At 40.4% G+C, this 20708-nt stretch overlaps 1 protein-coding gene across 1 annotated transcript in view; it reads left to right on the forward strand.

Annotated features, from left to right (window-relative positions):
• Positions 1 to 20708, forward strand: part of CTNNAL1 (catenin alpha like 1) — a 225483-nt gene that overhangs the window by 161561 nt on the left and 43214 nt on the right. The window contains exon 8 of the mRNA XM_044294669.1: positions 1165 to 1251. Within this exon, the coding sequence (XP_044150604.1) occupies positions 1165 to 1251 (87 nt within the window). The remainder of the gene's footprint in view (positions 1 to 1164; positions 1252 to 20708) is intronic.

Here is a 20708-nt window from a genome sequence, read left to right on the forward strand (position 1 = left end):
TTACTGACAGCTGGGAACCCGACCGTCTACCGCAGCATTACCAAACTATACCACTCTGCACCGCATTCCATCAAATGACAGTGGGTGGTTGTTAAGGTGTTCATAAAGTTTCACAGCTGAAATGTAAATAAACTGTTTAAACTTTATACTTTGCCGCTTTACTGCTATTACTTTATTATAATTCGCTGTGTAACTGTTTTTCAACTGTCTGTTACATATTCTGTGTTCTTCCTGGATCATCCATTAAATGGATTTTCTGATTTCATATAAAAAAAAATGCTGGATGCCTCTGTGTGGAGTAGAGTGGTGGATTATGCCATTCCTTACAGTAAAGCAGGACTTGGTTTACACATATGAACGTGTTTTTTTGGTTCACTGGCAGCCTGTAGGGAGCCCAGAAATATTTAGAAGTTAGAATGCAAAGTATTTAAAAAAGTTGCAGAGCTTTGAGTTATCCCATTTTGACAGTTTATCTCTAGTTCACAGGATACAGTATAAGTGTGTGCTCGGTGGGGTCTGACCACTTGGTCCCCTGCCTATTACAAGAACAGCTCTGTGTTCCCTTGTTTGAATGGAGTAGTGGACACGCACTTGCACTGGCACTCCATGAAGCTGAGATAGCTGAGCACTTGAACTAGACTATCTCCGGTGGTCCCATAGAGATAAATGTAGCGGCGGTTATGCACTCCATTAAGACAGGGAAACACTGGCCCCATTTCAAGCTATTCAGACATTTAACCACTATCCTGTAAATGGCCAGGTTTACACAAGTATATTCAGTCAGGGAAACGTGCTATGTAGGAGCAGTATTTCCAGGCTGAACACTGCTCCTCTAAAGTGAATTTTCCTTATAAGTCATTATGATGCTGTAACCACTTCAGGAAGCAGTGTTACGTTCTGGAGATACTGCTCCCACGCAGAGTGTGATTCCTGGACTGAATACCCTTGTGTGAAACTGGCCAACAAGGCTCAAGTTGTTATAATGGGACAACGCCCTTTAATGTTTATTAACTTGATATATTCTAGAAGAGCCATTTAATGTTAAAGCACCTTTTTAACATTTGCTTTTGAAGATGAGATTTATGTGCAGTTATATTTTTATTGAATAAGTAGTATCACGAAATTCATTGTGCTGACTTGGTCTGTGTATTTCCTCTTTTACAGCAAACCCAAAAAACAAAAGACATTATAGAAGACTTGGAGTTGGCCATACTGAAGACGTGTCAGTGCATTACAGAACTGAAACGAGAAGTATGTTTTGTGGGATTTATTTGCAGAGATTTGTATGCCTTTTGACATATAGTATTTGAATATATTTTAGGCATGGTTTCTTGGCACGATTTGTAGATTTCATAAACTTGAAGTAGAACGTCAGTATTGTTTCCCCTCTTTGTGTACTTTATTGCCAAGTCTATCTACACAAGATGTGTTATAAATGTCCAATTTGTGCAGGTCAAATTTCTGGCACCCGCTCCTGTCTTACCCTGCTGAGAAAAGCAAGGTGGCCACACATATGTGCCTCCCGCTATTCGCTTGAATAGCAGTTTGGAAAAATAGACACAAACATTGACTAAATGGTTTGCCCAAGTAAATAAAATAAAAAAGAAAAGTGGCAAAGCAGTGACAATTATAATAATTTAAAAAAAAGGTACCCACTGTCCTGAACCTCCTCCTGTTGTTGCCGCCACTCCATCCTGCCTGCCTACCTAGCTTTGCTTCTTGATTGCAGCAGTAAAGTGTCCATATAATAACTCTGACAACTCCTTTACGCGAAATAATGTACATGTATGTGATTTGCATTAAGGGAATGTATGTGGCAGGCTCATGAGCTGCGCTTCTTCAATACATGACAAGTAGAGATGAGCGAACTTCTGTTTTAAGTTCGGCGTCTAAAGTTCGGGTTTGGATTAGCGGAGAATCCCGATCTGGAACCGGATATGGATTCCGACTTCCGTTGTGGTCCGTGGTAGCGGAATCAATAATGGCCGATTATTGATTCCGCTACCACGGACCACAACGGAAGTCGGAATCCATATCCGGTTCCAGATCGGGATTCTCCGCTAATCCAAACCCGAACTTTAGACGCCGAACTTAAAACAGAAGTTCGCTCATCTCTAATGACAAGTGCTGGCTGTATAATGCAGCAGACATCTGTTGGCAGTGCCTTGGATCAATGATGACTGATCCAGGTTATTTAGCCCCTCAAATGCTGTGGTCAGTAGTGCCCATGACATGAGGGGCTAGACAGAAGGAAGGGGCGCCATTCGGTTGCTGTGGGAGCCTGGTGTCTTGTGAAGGCTCCCAGGCTTGCCATAGCAGATTGACGTGCGAAAAGCCACACCACATTGTAAATAAAATGTTAATTTCTAATACTTGGTTGAAAACCCTTTGTTGGCAATGACTGCCTGAAGTCTTGAACTCATGGACATCCGCAGACGTTGTGTTTCCTCCTTTTTAATGCTCTGCCGGAACTTTACTGCAGCACTTTTCAGTTGCTGTTTGTTTGTGGGCCTTTCTGTCTAAATGGAGCAGGAGAACGAAAAGGCTGAACGGTCATGTAAATGAAGCCTTAACTGTATAAATTTGGTATGTCCGTAATCCTACTGACCCACAGAATAAAGTTGCCATGTCATTTTTAGCATACAGTGAAATTCATAAAAAGTGTCAGAATTATGCCTGTTCTTTTTAAATTTCAATTTTTCCAGTTTTCCAATACAAGCTATGGTAAATTAAATTGTGCCATTAAAAAATATAACTTTATACGCAAAAAAATAAGCCTCAATATAGCTATGTGAACTGAAAATTAAAAAAACTGTGCATTTGAGATGTAGGAAGGAAAAAACAAAAAACCCAAAACATACAGTTGTGTTCAAAATGATTCAACCCCCACTGAAATTGAGTGTTTTGGCCAGTTTGACATTGATTTTGATCATTTCAGTCATCTTGTTTACAATTAAATCAAAGAGGCACTTGTAAGTCAGACAAATATAACATAACATTTATAATGAAATAACCACAAATGTCTTTTCTGTGCTCACATCATTATCAGTTTTATTCAACCCCCAAGTGACATTCAATCTTAGTACTTAGTACAACATCCTTTTCCAGTTATAAGAGCTTTTAAACGTGAAGCATAGCTTGACACAAGTGTCTTGCAGCGATCTACGGGTATCTTCGCCCATTCTTCATGGGCAAAAGCCTCCAGTTCAGTCACATTCTTAGGCTTGCGCGCTGCAACTGCTTTCTTTAAGTCCCACCAGAGGTTCTCAATCGGATTTAAGACTGGTGACTGCGATGGCCACTTCAAAATGTTCCAGCCTTTAATCTGCAACCATGCTCTAGTGGACTTGGAGGTATGCTTGGGATCATTGTCCTGTTGAAAGGTCCAACGTCTCCCAAGCCTCAGGTTTGTGACAGACTGCATCACATTTTCATCCAATGTCTCCTGGTGCTGAAGAGAATTCATGGTACCTTGCACACGCTGAAGCTTCCCTGTACCTGTAGAAGCAAAACAGCCCTAAAGCATGATTGACCCCCCGCCATGCTTCACAGTAGGCAAGGTGTTCTTTTCTTCATAGGCCTTGGTCTTCCTCCTCCAAATGCTATGGGCCCAAACAGTTCTAATTTTGTTTCATCAGTCTACAGAACACTATCCCAAAACTTTTGTGGTTTGTCCACATGACTTTTGGCATACTGCAGTCGACTCTTCTTATTCTTTGTAGACAGCAATGGGGTGCGCCTGGGAGTTCTGGCATGGAGGCCTTCATTACGCAGTGTGCGCCTTATTGTCTGAGCTGAAACTTCAGTACCCACATCTGACAAATCTTTTTTTAGTTCCTCAGCAGTCACACGGGGACTTTTCTCCACTTTGCACTTCAGGTAGCGCACAGCAGTCTAAGTCAGCATCTTCTTTCTGCCACGACCAGGTAGCGTTTCAACAGTGCCCTTTGCCTTGAATTTGCGAATGATGCTTCCTATGGTGTCTCTTGGTATGTTTAACATCTTTGCAATCTTCTTATAGCCATTGCCCTTCCTGTGAAGAGAAATCGCCTCTTCTCTTGTCTTCCTGGACCATTCTCTTGACTTCACCATGTTTGTAAACACACCAGTAAATGTCTAGAAGGAGCTGAGTATCACAGTCCTTTTAAATCTGCCTAATTGGTGCTTATTATGCTTGATTGCTGCTCCTTGACATCCACAGGTGTTTTCAATACCTGATCGAAAACACTTGAATGAACCTCTGTTCTTAAGAGTGGTAGTCTTTAAGGGGTTGAATAATTGTGTCAATGAAGAAATCACAAAAAAAACATTTAATACTGTATTACAAAAACAATTGATATCATTTTAGTTGCATTTGGTTCTTTAAAAAGTCCTTGTAAGATTTCATTCTGAACACAATTACAAATGTACACTAAATTCCCTAAAACCCTTTACAGCATTGGGGGTTGAATACAGTTTACACAACTGTAAAAAAAAAAAAAAAAAAAAAAAGAAAAAAAGTCATGGTTTTTATTAATTCAAAATATAGTACATACAAATTTTCACAATGGAATATATAACAATTTTTTTCTTTTAGCAACACATGAGCGAGAGGAGAGAATTTTTTTTTTTTTTTCTCCTTGTAAATTGCTTTCCAACGAATATTTCAAAATTTTGAAAAACAGATCTTTCTTTCACTTATTGATATACATTATTCTCTCAATCCTTATAACATTAGCTACCGATCTCCTCCACTCTATAACGGATGGTGGCTCCTTTTTAATCCAGTTTAAAAAAAAAAAAAAAAAAAAAAAAGTCTTGCTTGAAACAACACTTTAGCAAGCGTTTGTTTATTCAACCTTGAAACCCGTAAATGTGTCATACATCCCAATATACAAGCTAAAGGATCTCCCACTAATCTCCCCAGACCTCTCCATACGATATGAAAAAGACCAACTTGTTCCCACCCACATCTAGGGCATTCATCGGTGCTCTTAACCCCCATTTTTTTATTTTATTTTATTTTTTGGTAAAAGAGGAGATCGGTATAACCTATGTATCACAAAGAACTGAGACCCCGTGTGAGGCCCTCACTGAGACCATAGACCTATTCCTCAGTACATCTTCCCATTGTTCCATTTCCCTTTTTACATTATAATAATCTTACTCTTTGATTTTCAACAACAACCTATATCTTCTTGCAACAGATCCCTTTACCTTTCCAGCAGCGAGAAGTTGATTAATGTTCTCCATAGGGGCCCTTTTATAAATCTGGGAGTCCACTGAAGAAGAGTTAATAGCTTCTCTCACTTGTAAATACTTTAAAAAAGTCTGTTATCCCAAATTCCTCTTTAAGTGTTTGGAAACTTTTTAATGTATTCCCTACAAATAATTGACAATTTGCATATACCTTTATTCTCCCAATTAACATAGTGTTTAATTTCAACTAAATTTACATTATATCATATAGGAGTGAAATCAGCGTACCCTTTAATATCCATTATTTTTTTTATCTCTCACCATATGTGATCTTTTAATCTAAAAATTCGATTATCCGTGCTCCCCAATATTCCTGATTCCAATACCTCCATCATATTCCTTTGATGTATATCCCTCCATCCCAAATTCTTAAGATGACAACTCATAATTTGTGAAATAGTGCCTGTATTAATTAAACTGAACTGTGACACTAAATCATATAAATGCCAATCTGGAAGTGTCATCCCCCCTTCTTTACTTGGTAACTATAGTACATCTAACCTTATGCTTGACTTTACCTCTTTCCAAATTAGTTCCCTCATTATCCTACTCAAAGTAAAGATTCTACTTGGTAGCCTTATTGGAGCATATTGGAAAACACATAAGATTTTGGGAAGGAAAATCATTTTTATCAGATTAATTCATCCCATCATGTATAAGGGTAGCTTTTACAAGTATGTACTGACATTCTGTCAAGCTCCTTGCAACATTTACCCTCAAATACTTAGCTACGTCCCGTGTCTACCTTGTGAACTTCCAAGTCCCTCTCACATTTGTCCTCCCCAATAACATGAGGTGAGATTTTCCCCATAAATAATAAAATATCATCAGCATACATCATAATTTTCTCCCTGATGGTACCATACAAAAAGCACCTAATATTATGATCTTCTCTAATAAATATGGCTAATGGTTCTATTGCAATTGCGAAAAGTAGCGGCAATATGGGGACAATATAACAATTTGATTCAATCTATAATGGAATCTCTAAAGCGCCTTTCCACAGAAATTCCCACTCAATGCAATCGAATGCATTGCATCTAGAGATAATATTGCTTTTTTTGTATTTTTGTCCATATTTGCTTCTATATTCATAAACTAACTTCTGATATTAGAATGAATCCAGCGCCCAGGAATAAACCCCGTTTGGTCTGCCCTTATTTTTGTTTTTATCATTTTAGATATCCTATCTGCTAATACCTTGGCTAAAACCTTCATATCGGCGTTCAGCAGAGAAATAGGTCTAGAAGACTTTATTATTCCACCATTTCTAACACTAACTGGACTCTGATATAGGGAGAGTCTTGCAAGGAAATTGTGCCTCTGGATGTAGCAGAGGGGAGTGGGTTGCCTCCTTAGTCCTTCTTCCTGACTGTTATACATCTAAACGGCTGTGACCTTTTAATATCTCTCCATATTACATCTCTAACACTAAATAGACTTTGGACGTTGCTATACTAACAGTTAATTGTAACATCTCTCCACCATACTATGCATTATTAACATTGGACAGATAACCTCTTGGCATACTGTGTTAATATCTACCCACTAACACCCCCATTAAAAATGCTGCCAAAAAAAGAGAGGATCATCAAGGGACTAATGCCAACAGTGTGAACAGGCTGTCAACTGGGGGAGCAGGATCCGAAACAAAACAAAATGTGTTAAATAAATATCTGACACACACTTCTTCCCCAATAAAGAACCTTGATCCTGGGAAAGATACAGGGGAGGGAGGAGTGAGTGGTTAGGAAAAAAATACACACTTAGATCCCCCAGAAGGGAAAGATTCTGAGTCAAAGATTCTAACTGCGGTCACGAGGTTAGAGAATATGATGGGGAAAGTGGTAACTCAGATAGGGGGCATCCAGTCGAATGTCATATACTGTAAAACAAAAAAGTCTGATATGGACAATAAATTAACAGATATGGAAGACCGGGCAAGAAGGAAAAACCTTAGATGGGTAGGTATACCAGAGGGAAAAGAAGGTTCAGATTGTGGTGCCTTTATGGAGAAATGGATAAGGGATAATTGTAAAGCTGAGATACCGCTGAACCCCTCAATTATCGAGAGAGCTCATAGAGTTCCCAGTCAAAGAATAAAGCCTGGAGAATATCCCAGAACAATCCCGACTAAGTTAGTGTCTGACAGAGACTGGGAGGCAATATGGAGGGAAGTTAGGGCAATAGAGAACCTTCAAATAGATGGGACAAACATAAGTGTATTCCCGGAATTTTATCTTGCTACGAGTGTCCAAAGGAAAGAATACAACACCATATAAAAAAGACTGAGAAATGCAGGGGTAAAATACAGTTTAGTATTTCCAGCAAAACTTCAGGTGATTTATCAAGATAAAACATTTTTTTTCAGTCCCCTGAAGAAGCTAGTGAATGGGCAGTTTTGAAGGGCCTGCGGGAAATGCAATAATTGGTATTATGATTTTCGGAGGTGGTGGGGTGGGAATATAGAGTATGCATGCAATTTAATGAAGTTCACTATCCTTACAGAATGGGGAACAAATAGGGTTAAAATAAAGATTGAAAAGATTCACTATATTTGATTGGTTAAGGAGGTACCTGCTGGCAGTCATCTTCCTTCAAGAAACACATATGGATAAAGAAATGTTAAACTCTCTAGAAAAGAGATGGAAAGGCGCAAGATATCATTCAATATTTTCATCATATTCAAGGAGAGTTTCTATTTTAGTACATAAAGTTAACTTTTAGTTAGTTCCAAGTAGGGTGGATGGGGGCGGCATGTATCTCCTCTTTAAAATGTAGAGTTAATAATATACCTACCTGGTTATAGCAAACATATTTATTCCACCTCCGTATAAACCGAATGTACTATATGAATTATATAATTTTATGATTGATAGACAAGACTGTGTATTGATAGCAGCAGGAGATTACAATGTATTGGTAGATCCAGAGATATAATATGACGCTTTTGCCTTAGATAGTCTAACACCAATGATGCCAAGTTGATAGAGGAGTTTGGTTGGGTTGACATTTGGAGATTATATAACCCTGAAGAGAAGGTATATTCTGTTACTCAAGGACACATCAGTTCTGGTCCAGAATAGATATGATCCTTGGTAACAGGAAATTGTTGAAAAAGAGTATAACATCTGTAAAATATGTTTGTCAGACAACTCTGCAGTTGTAATGGAGTTTGGATCTTCAGAAAAACTGATTTTTAGGTCTTTCTCATTTAACCCTCATTGGTTTAAGTTGTTGGATGACAAAAATGGTATTAAAGAAGAGTGTGTCCCCTTCTTTGTTACAAATAGAGGTTCTGCTAATTAGAACTGGATCTGGGATGCAGCAAAGGCTTTCCTGAACAGAATATTACTCAAGCATGTATCCAAAAAAGTTAATTGTAAAACTCAGTTTTTAGAACAAATCTCAAGAGACGCCTAGGACCTCTGTGTTGTCGACCCTTCGTTGGAAAACTTGAGAAATTGGGAGAAAACTAGTGAAACAGTTAGGGCTGTTTCACACGAGCGGATGCCGTGCGTGACATCCGCTCCGTGAATGACAGCCAAGACCCGAGGCGGACAGCAGAAGCACGGAGCATTAACATGATTGATAATGCTCCGTGCCTCTCTGTGATTTCTTTACTACGAAATCACAGTGAGATAAAGTTGTCACTAAGATTTCGTAGGAAAGAGGTCACAGAGCGGCACGGAGCATTATCAGTCATGTTAATGCTCCGTGCTTCTGCTGTCCGCATCGGGTCTTGGCTGTCATTCACGGAGCGGATGTCACGCACGGCATCCGCTCGTGTGAAACAACCCTTAAATAACTATATATGGAAAAACCCAAACATCTCTGTTTTTCAAGGGGGGCAGGTTTTTCACAGAGAGTGATAGAATGGGTAAGTTGTTGGTTAGTATAATTGGTAACCAACAAAAATATAAACTGGATAGGTGCCTTAAAAAATAAGAATGGTCAAATAGTTAAGGCTCCAGAACAGATTTGCAATATGTTTAGTAAATATTATGAAGAATTATATAAATCAAAAATCGGATATAGTAAGCAAGAGTTGGATCAGTACTGAAGAACATAGGTCCCAGTTGGAAGAAAATATACAGTTAGAGGAATTGGTGAAAGCTCTGAATTCCACTAAAGATAAAAAAAATCCCCAGGAGGGGATGGGCTTCCCTTTGAGGTATATAGGGAGTTCAGTTCAATTCTCCTCTGCAAACTATTGGAGACCCTCACTGAGGCCAAGAGACTAAAAAGATTACCCGAAACAATGGAAGATACCATTATAATTTTTATTCCTAAAGCTGAAAAGGACCTACTAAAACCAGTGTCCTCTAGACCCATTTGTCTGCTAAACGCCAATATTAAGCTTTTAGCCAAAACATTCAAATTTAACTCAGTCCTTAAAGAGTTGGTCCGGGAATACCTAACTTTTTAACTGATGCCTGCTGTCTGCCTCTGCAGTGGAAAGATTCATAGTTGCCTGTTATCTGCCTTTTCTGTGCACTGGCTCCCTTGTGTCCATCTTCTGGGCCGTCACATCATTGCTGAAGCCAGAATGCATCTGGTTACCATGTTCATACTCCTGGCTCAGAAGTTTACATACAACAAGCTGACTGCCTTTTAAATAGCATGGGACATTCAGGAATTGGGAAAAACTGAGTTTTAATGAATGTGGCTAAGGTGTATGTGAACTTATGACTTCACCATTTTTTTGGTATAACAGTTTTAAAGGAATGTTATAACCACCAGGCAAAGTCTGCACAACAAGTCCAATATTCTGAGTTTAGATTGACCTTTTTATTTTTAGAAAATGAGGGTCATCTTCAACCTTCTCAGCTTTCAGATCTACAGTACTGATTTCTAAATTAGGGGAGTGAGACCATGGTACAGTAATACCATCTTGTATCTTAGCACTGTTCATTCAGAAGTATGATGTTACTTCTTCTATGCATGAATGGATATGCAGAGCTGCTGACCATTTAGGAGTTCAGTTGTCCCTAATATTCCCAGTTAGTAGAAGTGACCCACATTATGGTCTTTGGATTGATACACACACAAACTATATTTGCTTGTGTAACTTTTTCACAAAGGCTCTTACATTTTCTATGTAAAATCAGCATGCTGAATAACCATATGAGTTTGGTTATCCTTGCAAAATCTTGTAGGAATCTGTAGAGGAACGAGATGGCTGCCTGCTGGGTATATTTCTTGAATCTGAGACACAGAAATCTCACACTCTTATACGGGTTGGCAGAACTAGTGACTAATGATTTCATCCATTCGGCCACAACAAGAATTTATCTGTGCAGGTTCTGGTATTTACCCAACAAACCCTACACTGCAAGCTGTGTGTATTTTATGCCAGGTCTCTAGAGCCTTCAGCTATGAGTCCTTATACTTGCTGGATGATAAACACAACATTTTAGAACTTTTTAAAACCGATTAATAGCTCAGTTAGAAGCACATTAAAATGATCAAAACCCTTTGTTCAATGCGCCCTGCAATTAATACACGACTAACTGTAAATTTTGCTTGTATGAGCTGTTTGGCACAAATTACTGAAATTGAAAAGCCTTTAATTCATGCTCATCCCTTTGGAGGGAATGTTTTAATTTACTTTTGGTTTTCTGTAGCATTGCTGTGCTGCAGAAGAATAATTTAATGTCATTGTAACAGATCTTCTGGCACCCCGACTGGGTACCTCTCTTGATGGATCCCCCTAGTGCTTCCCGAGGGCTCCAAGTACTCCACTTGACACCGTAAGCACTGCAGACCCCACGAACTGCCAAAGCTTGGTTGGGGTCTCGCCGTCTCCTACCCACCCTGGACCTACGACAAGGCTCCAGTGGGTGAACCTCTTTTCCTTCAGGGAGCGATGTAGGAACAAGGAACAGCTCTTACCAGAGCTAGGGGTTGTAGCCAGGGGAGTATACAGCGTATAGCAATCCCCACACACTTGAGACGAGGCTCTGTGTTGAAGGTAAAACAGGAACTCTTATTATTGAAGACCAACTCAGTAGATATACAGTTCAAGAAGTCCAACAACATAAATCAATCAACCGTGAACAACATGCAAACAGACATCTCTCTCGCCCCCCCCCCCCCCCCCCCCCAATGAATGAATAGGGAGAGAGGAGACCCATGTGATGGGATTATCTCCTGAGTGTATCATAGGGTGATCTACTCATCTACACTGGAGTCAGCTACTCCTAGAGTCAGTTATCTTAATCCTATCACTAACACAATCAGTGGGAGTCTCAGTGCAGAGTTAACCCTTTTTGTGTTGCTGGATTCACACCCTGCACCGTTAGTGGTCAATAGGAAATATGTGGCATATAAACTCCACACATAAATCAGGGTTCATAGTTCCTTGTAACCCCAAAAGGGCTGAGGGGGTCTCCATAGTTCTGGGTCCATAGTCCGTAGGAAGGAGGCTGGCCCTCAGGCTTCTCCAGCAGCCCCAGTGATGGTTCAGTCCATCACATTTCTCCCCTCCCAACAGTAGACTAACCAGGTACCTGACCTCCTGTTGGTCGGTGCCTCAGTTAGTCGAGTAGCCCACCTATAAACAAACACTGGTCCTGTTGAACTCTGAGGCCTGGCTCTGTTCTGTATGTCCCCAGCTGTTGAGTGTGCGTCTGTTACTCCTTGCTGCATTGTTGCTCTCTAGCTGGAGCTGTGGGTACTTGGTGGTCAGAGGCTGACTGCACTCTGCCTAGATGCCAGCTCTTCCACTGGGGTAGCCTCTGGGGAGTCAGGCTCTGGACAAGAGGATAGAGAAGGGCAGAGGCCGACTGCGCTCTGCCCAGATGCCAGCTCTTCCGCTGGGGTAGCCTGTGGGGAGTCAGGCTTTGAAGGATAGAAGGGCAGAGGCCAACTGCGCTCTGCCCAGATCCCAGCTTGTCCGTTGGGATGGGGTCAGGGAATCCTACCCCCAGGACCTGGTTGCGGATCAGCTGTGGAGAGGAGGGATTGCATACCTCCTCCTCCTGGCATTCCTGTGGAGGTGGTTGGGGATCTGTACCAGCCGTCCAGCATCTCTGTAGGTCTGGTGCAGAGACCGCAGTCCCATCTGCACCATCAGAGTTAGGGGCGCTGTCCCCCTGTGGGGAGAGAGACCGGTTGTCTCCTCTCCCTGCGAGGTACACTGCCGCTGTGGAGTGGAGACGCTGTTCTCCTCTCCCTGCAAAACATACTGCTACTAGGGAGCAGGACTGACTGTCCCTACTCCCTGAAACTCCGGCTGCCATTGGGGAGTCAGACTGACTGTCTGGACTCCGGGTAACGCTGCTGTAGTTGGGGATCTGGCCCGGCTGCCCAGCATCCCTGTAGGGCCGATGGAGAGACTTTGGTCCCATCTCTACCTGCCGTCGGGAGGTCTTCCCAGAACCAGTCAATGAAGTTCCCTACTCCCCAGTCCATCACAGTCATCAAAGGGGTTGTCTCGCAATCAGTATGTGGCAATGTGGCATTTATCATGTCTCACAATCAGTATGTGGCATTTATCATGTAGGGGAAGTTAATACAAGCCACTTACTAATATATTATTATCCATATTGCTTCCGTTGCTGGCTGGATTAATTATACACTGCTCGTTTCCATGGTTACAGACCACCCTGCAATCCATCATAGAAGCATATGGTGGCCGTGCTTGCACAGTATAGGAAAAAGCACTAGCCTATGTGAGCCAACTACTGTCCCGGCCATCAGAGAGGCTGACTTTTTCCTATAGTGTACAAGCACGAAAACCACTGATGGATTGCAGGGTGGTATGTAACCATGGAAATGAGAAGTGCATAATCTGATGGAAAAATAAATCCAGCCAGCAAAGGAAGCATTATGGACAATCACAATACATTAGTAAGTGCCTTGTATTAACTTTCTCTACATGATAAATGCAACTTTCTGAAGTGAGACAACTCCTTTCTGGCACAGCCATTTACGTTTTTTTTTTTCTTTCTATTTTTTACTCCTTGACTTCCAGGAGCCATAATTTTTGTATATTTTCACATAGTCAAATCAATGCTTGTTTTTTCACAGGACAGGTTATACTTCCTACCACTTAAAAAGTTTTAAGAGACTTTGATACTGATGACTAGAATTGAGCGAAGTTTTGAAACATTTTAGTTGGCAACTTCGCCAAAGTTAGCCAAGAAGTTTGATGTGTTGTTAATTTGTTACAAATCACTATAAATTTGGTATACGCAGGCTACTCTGCCTTAGGGTACGGCCACATGGAGCGGCCATGCTGTGGGTGGGTTGCAGCTGTGTTGTGGTGGCTAAATAGCCTGCAGCCTCCTTTCATTTAATAATAAAAAACACACTGTATAGTCGGTCTTCATTGTTATTGCACCTTTAAATAGGGGCTGTTGCTGGTTTGGGGTTTGGCTGGTTAGGTGGGACAATATATAAATTATTGCTGTTCTTACCTTAAATCTCCTGCAGGTTATTTGACGGTAAACGCAGAATATTGATCAGCTCTGGTAAATCCACTTCTCCAACCCCAGGGCTCTCCTGCCCTACAGGTGGGAGCCCTTCTTCTGCCTTCTGCTTTTCCTCCTTTTGCACATCATCGAATATCGATGAGAATATGTCATCATGAACATCCAGCTCCTACTCTGTCTCTATCTTGCTGACTTTTCTAGGACACGGAGACTTTGAAGGATAATTTTGAATAAGAAAAGCAGAAAAAGATGAGGATGGTCATCAATAAGACCTGGGCCCCCTAAGTGGTGCAGGCTGGATTGTATTGGTAGGCACACTGGCAGTGGAATAATAAAGGTGTCCATCTTATTGGTGTTGAATTAAATATTTTAGTTGACGGCTGGTGTAGGAATAAGCGCATGAGCTCCTACCACATATCTCCCTATGCTCAGCTCACAGGACAATATCTGAGATCACGCAGGATGAGGGTTTTATAGGGCTATTACATCACAGAGGATGGCTGGCTGCATGGCATTATGGGTGATCTCGCATTCCTGGATTTCTTACTTTGACCTTATAACATGTGCAGCTACCATTTTTAAGAAAAACTGATTTGTTACCACAAAGTGTGAGGAAATTCGACCTTCAGACCAAATTCCGCTTCAAATGCTTCTCTTCGCGCAACACTACTTATGACCTATTCTCTAGCAAATTTCACCATGCAGGATTATGTACCTTTTATATTTTTATAGTTTTTGCATTTTTGGATGTGGTGGTACCAATGGTCTTCTTTTTTTTTTTTTTTTTTTAAATGAGCAAGTGTAATGATACAGTTTTCATAGTTACATTTTAAAATCTTTTAGAACTTTTTGTGTTTACTTGTTCAACCTTAATTTTTTGTACACCTAGTGGACTTCAATATGTAATCATTAGATAACATATGCCATAGACTGCAATAGTTTACCATTGCAGTGTATGTGAAATTCACTGCATTCCTATTAAATGGGTTTTCCAGTTACAGCTACATCCTTTACCATAATCATTCATGAAGGTATTTATTTTATCTTTATTGCTACTAGCTTTCATTCTGGGCCGTGGTCACATGTCCATGCAGCTTTTTCTTTTTCTTTTTTTCTGTGATGTCTGGATTATACTGAAGGATCAAGTAGAACCTTCTCTTTCTTCTCCAGCAACCCAAACTTTTTTTTTTTTTTCCATTGCCAAGAAGAAAACATTGCTTGCTTTAACACAGCTTATCCGAACTTTCCTACTACCCTATAACATGAATCTGCCTCAGTGTTAGTGGCATTGCTGCAATGTGTGTTGTGTTCTATGTCTGTTGTAGCCTTATTTAATGCTAGGATGAAATTGTAACGCAGTTTGTAATCTTTTTTTTTTTTTACTCCGTTTTCTCCATATAGTTATTCTACTTTTTGTGCTCAATAAACAAATGAAGGCCATTAACACTTTGCAAGTCCAATATACTGTTAACTGTAGTGACCACTCCGAGTATGGATCTGTGTAAAGCTTAAATGAGATATGCCATATAGTATAACACTCCAAGGTCAGATGGAAACTTGTAACAAGGTTAAATTACAGCAGATTTACAGTCTCCTTATGACGGCCAATGGATATTTATAGTATGTTAATATCTCACCTTTATAGGCTTATACTTGATATATATTTGCAGCTACCAAAATAAAACAATGTTTAACATTAGAGAAAACATAATGAATTAATAACTTGACAGTTGTTAGTCACATACCTTGGCTGACACCGATTAAACACCAATTTACTGTAGTATTATGATGGGACATTCTACAAAAGCCTGGTGAGCTATTGCTTGCAGGACAGTTTTAAATGAAGAACTGACATAAGGCATTTTCCATGATTTGTAAACATATTATATTAGGAAATTCAATATTATATCTTTCCGCAGTTTAGTTATGATCTAAAATATCTAAAAATTTTCACATCATCCAAAAAATTAGGCTAGAGCCTACACACAAATCATAGGATCCCATTGTAAAACTTTGAGTGGGTCGCACCCTCCTGCTCTGACAATTCTAATACTTGTAGTAATTTAACAATAAACTTTATAGGGGAAGATTTAGTAACCTGCACCAATCTTTCTCCCCATCAGTATGCACCAGATTCATCAATAGGTTGGACCTAGTTTCCTACCACTTTTGAATATAGAGTAGCAGTGGATATTTTTCAGGATTCCTGCACTGATTACTAATAGAATCCACACAGACATAAGACTATCTCCCTATCAGTAGGCTTCCTCTTAAGTTTAATTTACACTACCCGACTGAGCAGGTAGTTATCAAAGGGGTTGTCCTGGCTTTTATTATTGATGACCTATCCTCAGGAAAGCTCATCAATATCCGATCTGACACCCAGAACCCCAGCCGATCAACTGTATGAGGAGACAGCGTGCACAGTGCCGCTTCCCTTCTCTATTCCTGTCCACTGTGGTTGTCTATGGTCTTTGCCATAGACAGCAGCGGTGAACAGGGAGAGAGGAGGGAGACTGCACGTGCGCATTGGGAGCGCCATCTACTCACACACCCAAGGATAGGTCATCAATAGTAAAAGCCCAGACAACCCCTTTAATAATAGAACCTCTCCATTCCTGATAAACGCCTGCTCGTCAGTGGAGGTAAAAAGCATTACTTACATGCAACAATCGCCTCCACTACATTCCTCATACAGATTCATTGTTTCTGGACAGTGGACACCTAGAAAGGTTGATCTAGATGTCCACATAAAAAGCCAAATATCGAGAACAAGTGTTCTTATCTTATAATCGGGCTGTCTAAATCCAGCATTAACCCTTTCATGACTGGGCCTAAAAAAAAGGCCTGAATGTCCAGCCAACTTTTTGTGATTTTTATTTGTTTGACTGCCAAAATAATTATTGCTATTTTTGATATTTTTCACTTGACAGGAATTTTTATTAGAATTTTTTTGTTAGAGAATTTATTTTCTTTTTTAGGTTTAATTTAGAGGAAAATCGCTAATTCTTATAAAAAATTTTAATTAATTATTTCTTAAATATTAAAACTGACACAAAAATTATTGCAGTGGGTTCCCTATTTTGTGACTATAACCTGTATAGGTTTGATTGAACTATGGTGACTGTTTCCGTTGACGACTGCATTTTAAACTTTTTTTTTTTTTTCGTTTTTCTTTACTCTTAATTTAACTTTTGCACATAATATGTCCCCCAGGAGTTCATTAAAAGACCTTTGGAGGACACAGTCAGGAAGGGGTTAAGATCACTCCAAGAGCAAAATGTCTAATACTAAAAGGTGACAAAGAACCCAAGGGTAACAGCAGTTGGCCTAAAGAACTTTCCACAAACTGCAAAAACCCATGTTCATGTGTCCACTCTTAAAAGGACATTGACCATGGATTGTGTTCCATAAAAAGACACGGTGAAGGTAGCCAATGCTGTCCTAAAAAGAAATAATATTTTACAAATACAAAACGTTATGTTTGGAGGAAAAAAACTTGGCACACAAACGCCAAAACCTCATCCCAACTGTGAAGCATTGTGGAAGGAGCATAATATGGGGTTTTCTTGTTGCCACAGTTCCTAGACACCTTGCAGTCATTAAGGTAAAAATTAACTATAAGGTTTATCAAGGCATTTTACAGGAGAACGTAAGAGCAGCAATCATTGACCTCAAGATGAAGAGACGCTGAATGATACAAGACAATAACCGAATGCCCACAAGTAAATCGACTAAAGAATGGGTGGACCAAAAGAATTGTGTTTTGTGCATGGACGACATCCCAGAAATATTGATGAACCAATAAACATGTGCAGAGAGGAATGGTCCAGATTTTATCAACATTATGTAAATCTTATTTGTAACTACAGGAAGATTGCAGATGTCCTGGCAACAGTGGTGTACTGCAATCATCTAAGTCGTCAAATATCCAGGACTGGAAATAACTCAGAGCCTGGTTATATGTCACAGCTCGGTTCCTAATCTGATCACATGGGCACAGCTCCAGTCCCCATATGATCACAATGACATACATCTGCACCATTTTGTGGGAACTACCTCCCTAACATTTATATAATTGGTCACTAAAGAGTTAATACTTGTATCTAGCCTTAATATGCATTGTCAACATGAATTAACTGTCAGACAAACCATTTGGTGCTAGCTAGTTTCAGATGGCAAAGAAAAAAATGGGGGTTAGTTAGCACATCGCCAACGACAAGGTTATCTCTTTAGAACAGGAACCTACACTAAATACTACCTCAGTTGTTGACACACTAGCCTCCATTAAATTCAGGGAATGCATTCTGTGCCTACACTGTATTATACCTCTTTTGGTGCCACAATGGCCTTCAGGCACATGTATTTGCCAAGTATCTCACAATTATAATTTAGCATTAGTACATTTTCTGTAGTGAGTATGGCACTATTGTATTTACTTTGTGTTTGCAGAGTGCTGGTGCATTGTTTGTTTTTGCTAGCTAGTTTCACTATTCACATTCTAACATCTCAAGCAAATACCTGTATAAACATAGTGAACTGTGGGTGTTTACCTAATGACTTTCTGCCTGAGGGGTAGTTGAAATAATTTTTCCATGCTTTATACTAAGCCCCGTAATAAGTAAGAAGCTAATAAATGGTTTGCTTACAATCTGGTATTTACCCACAAGAGAAACTAAATTTAGTTCAGTCAAAGTAACCTTAAAAAATAGTTACAGAAACAGCTTTTTTTCTTTTCTTCTCCATATTTTTTAGCCAAAGCTAGGGGGTATACAAAATGAAGAAAACTCAGAGGAAAGACTAGTTTCTACTTAGGTAGAAATGCAACAACTTGTATTCCATTCATGGCCTATGAAAAGCTGGGTGGCATCATCCGTTGACACTGTAATAGAGCAGCTGCAGACTCACGCAGTGACACGAAGTCTGATGACTCATTCTGATAAGACTGCAATTAAATGACAGAAATGTCCTACCTACATGGCCACCATTTCAGAAATGTCACAGTTGTACTTTAATTTGTAATTATTATTCTTCTGTTATCTGATTGAACCTTATTCACAAGTCAGCTTACTGCAAAATGACTATTTTCATCATTGTGCAAATGAAAACCTGGTAGAATTCATAAAATTAGGTTCACCTATACATGTGTTTACGGACTATAACTAGACTGTTTCTGAAATAAGGCCCTATAAGTCCATCAACCACCATCTACTTAACTGCTCCATGGCTCTCCAGTCTTTCGCTGTCTCGATCTTCTGGTCCCTGCATTGTTTACATCTAGCTGGCCATAGGCATGGTCATATGCACCACTCCAGCCAGTGATTGGCTTCAGCTGCTGCTTACGGCCATATCACTGCTGAAGCCAGTAAATCTTGTTGACCTACAACTCAGGAGACACAATTGCATTTTAACCCTTTACTGACACAATTAATTTTACCCTTAAGAACCTATAATATTTTCCCTCTTTGTGTTCCAGCAGTCATACTTTTAATTTTTTTCTTTTTAAATTCTTTTTTTTATCTTGCAGGATTAGTTGTAGGTTGTTTTAGGAACCATTTTGGGGTATACATAGTGTAGTAAATAACTTTTATTTTACTTTTAGGGGGGAAAATAAAACCAGCAATTTTAACATTAGTTACTGTGTGGTAAAAATACTACAGTGCCATATTTCTATACATTTTTTGCTATTTTTCCTTTCCTCCTGCAGTCTGTCAGCTCTGTAACCGCTTCCTCTCCTGCTGCAGACTCACAGGGAGGGGGGCGGTTGCTTTAACTGCTCATGTGTCTGGTTTGGTACAAGCTAGAGATATGGGCTTTATATTGCTTGAAAGCTGGCATTCCAAGCTTTCAAACAATGCCAGCAATGTGTTCAGTACATGGAAAGATATCACTGTTAGAAATTGAGATGCAGTGAATACAGCTGAAAGTGAAAGTAAAAGAAGGTTTTATCCGCAATTATTCCCGACTCGATTTCTAACAGTGATATCTCCTGGTTAGCTTGGGCTAATGCTTTTAGTTGCTGCCATTCAGTAGATATCAGCAGCTAAATCAGCCCTCCCCCTTCCACTTCTTCCTGAGCCCAGCTTCGGCTCATGCGCAATTCGCTCAACAAAGCCACTGCCAGGAGTCTGCGGCGCATCAGGCTGAGCCTAGTGCGCAGGCGCGAGATCTGGCAGAGGGACGGGTAGGATTGCGGAGGCGGCGCTGGGCACCGGACGGCGAGGGGTGCGACCAGGCACCCTGTATTAACGGACCTCCCCATGGGCACCTTAAGTGAGTGATTGAAAGGTTATAAAACCTGTTTTTTGTGCAAATAGAGCCACAGTGAAGTTTAATAACGCCAGCTTAGGATTCTTATTATTACTCCGGACATGAGCATATGTTTAGGTTATAGGGGTAAAATCTTATGACAGAATCCCTTTAAGCCTCATGCAGATGTCCATGAGATACCGGACTGGCAACCAATGACGCCGTGCGCTCCTGCAATCTCACAGACCGTGTTCCACGGACATCTGCATGAGGCTTTAGCAACCCTCCTCTGTCTTCTGTTTACATAACACAGTCAGTGTTGAGCAACAGTGATGGCCAGTTCGCATTGTTCGCCCGCGAACACATGCGGGCTGCCATCTTTTCTCACAAGTCCTGTCACCGGGAGCAGGCAGTTCCGAGAACAGCCAGATGAAGGCCCCCGGTGGCTGTTCTTGAAACTGCCTGCTCCCGGTGACCGCATTTGATTTCAGACCAGCTCGAGCACAGGCACAGGTGAGCCGGACTTGTGAGAAAAGATGGCAGCCCGCATGTGTTCGCGGGCAAACAATGCGAACTGGACATCACTGTTGAGGAAGTCTCCACTGTTATGTAAACAGCAGACAGAGGAGCGCTGTTAAGGCTCAGAATGGGCTACTTTAGTGCAATTTTTTGCTAAAAGAAATGTAAGATTTTAGTTAGGGATGAGCAAATCGACTTCGGATGAAACATCCAAAGTCGGAGCTCCGTGTACAGTATTAGAATGTATTGGTGCAGATGAGCCGA

This window comes from Bufo gargarizans, chromosome 5, assembly GCF_014858855.1.
Source record: "Bufo gargarizans isolate SCDJY-AF-19 chromosome 5, ASM1485885v1, whole genome shotgun sequence".
Lineage (NCBI taxonomy): Eukaryota > Metazoa > Chordata > Amphibia > Anura > Bufonidae > Bufo > Bufo gargarizans.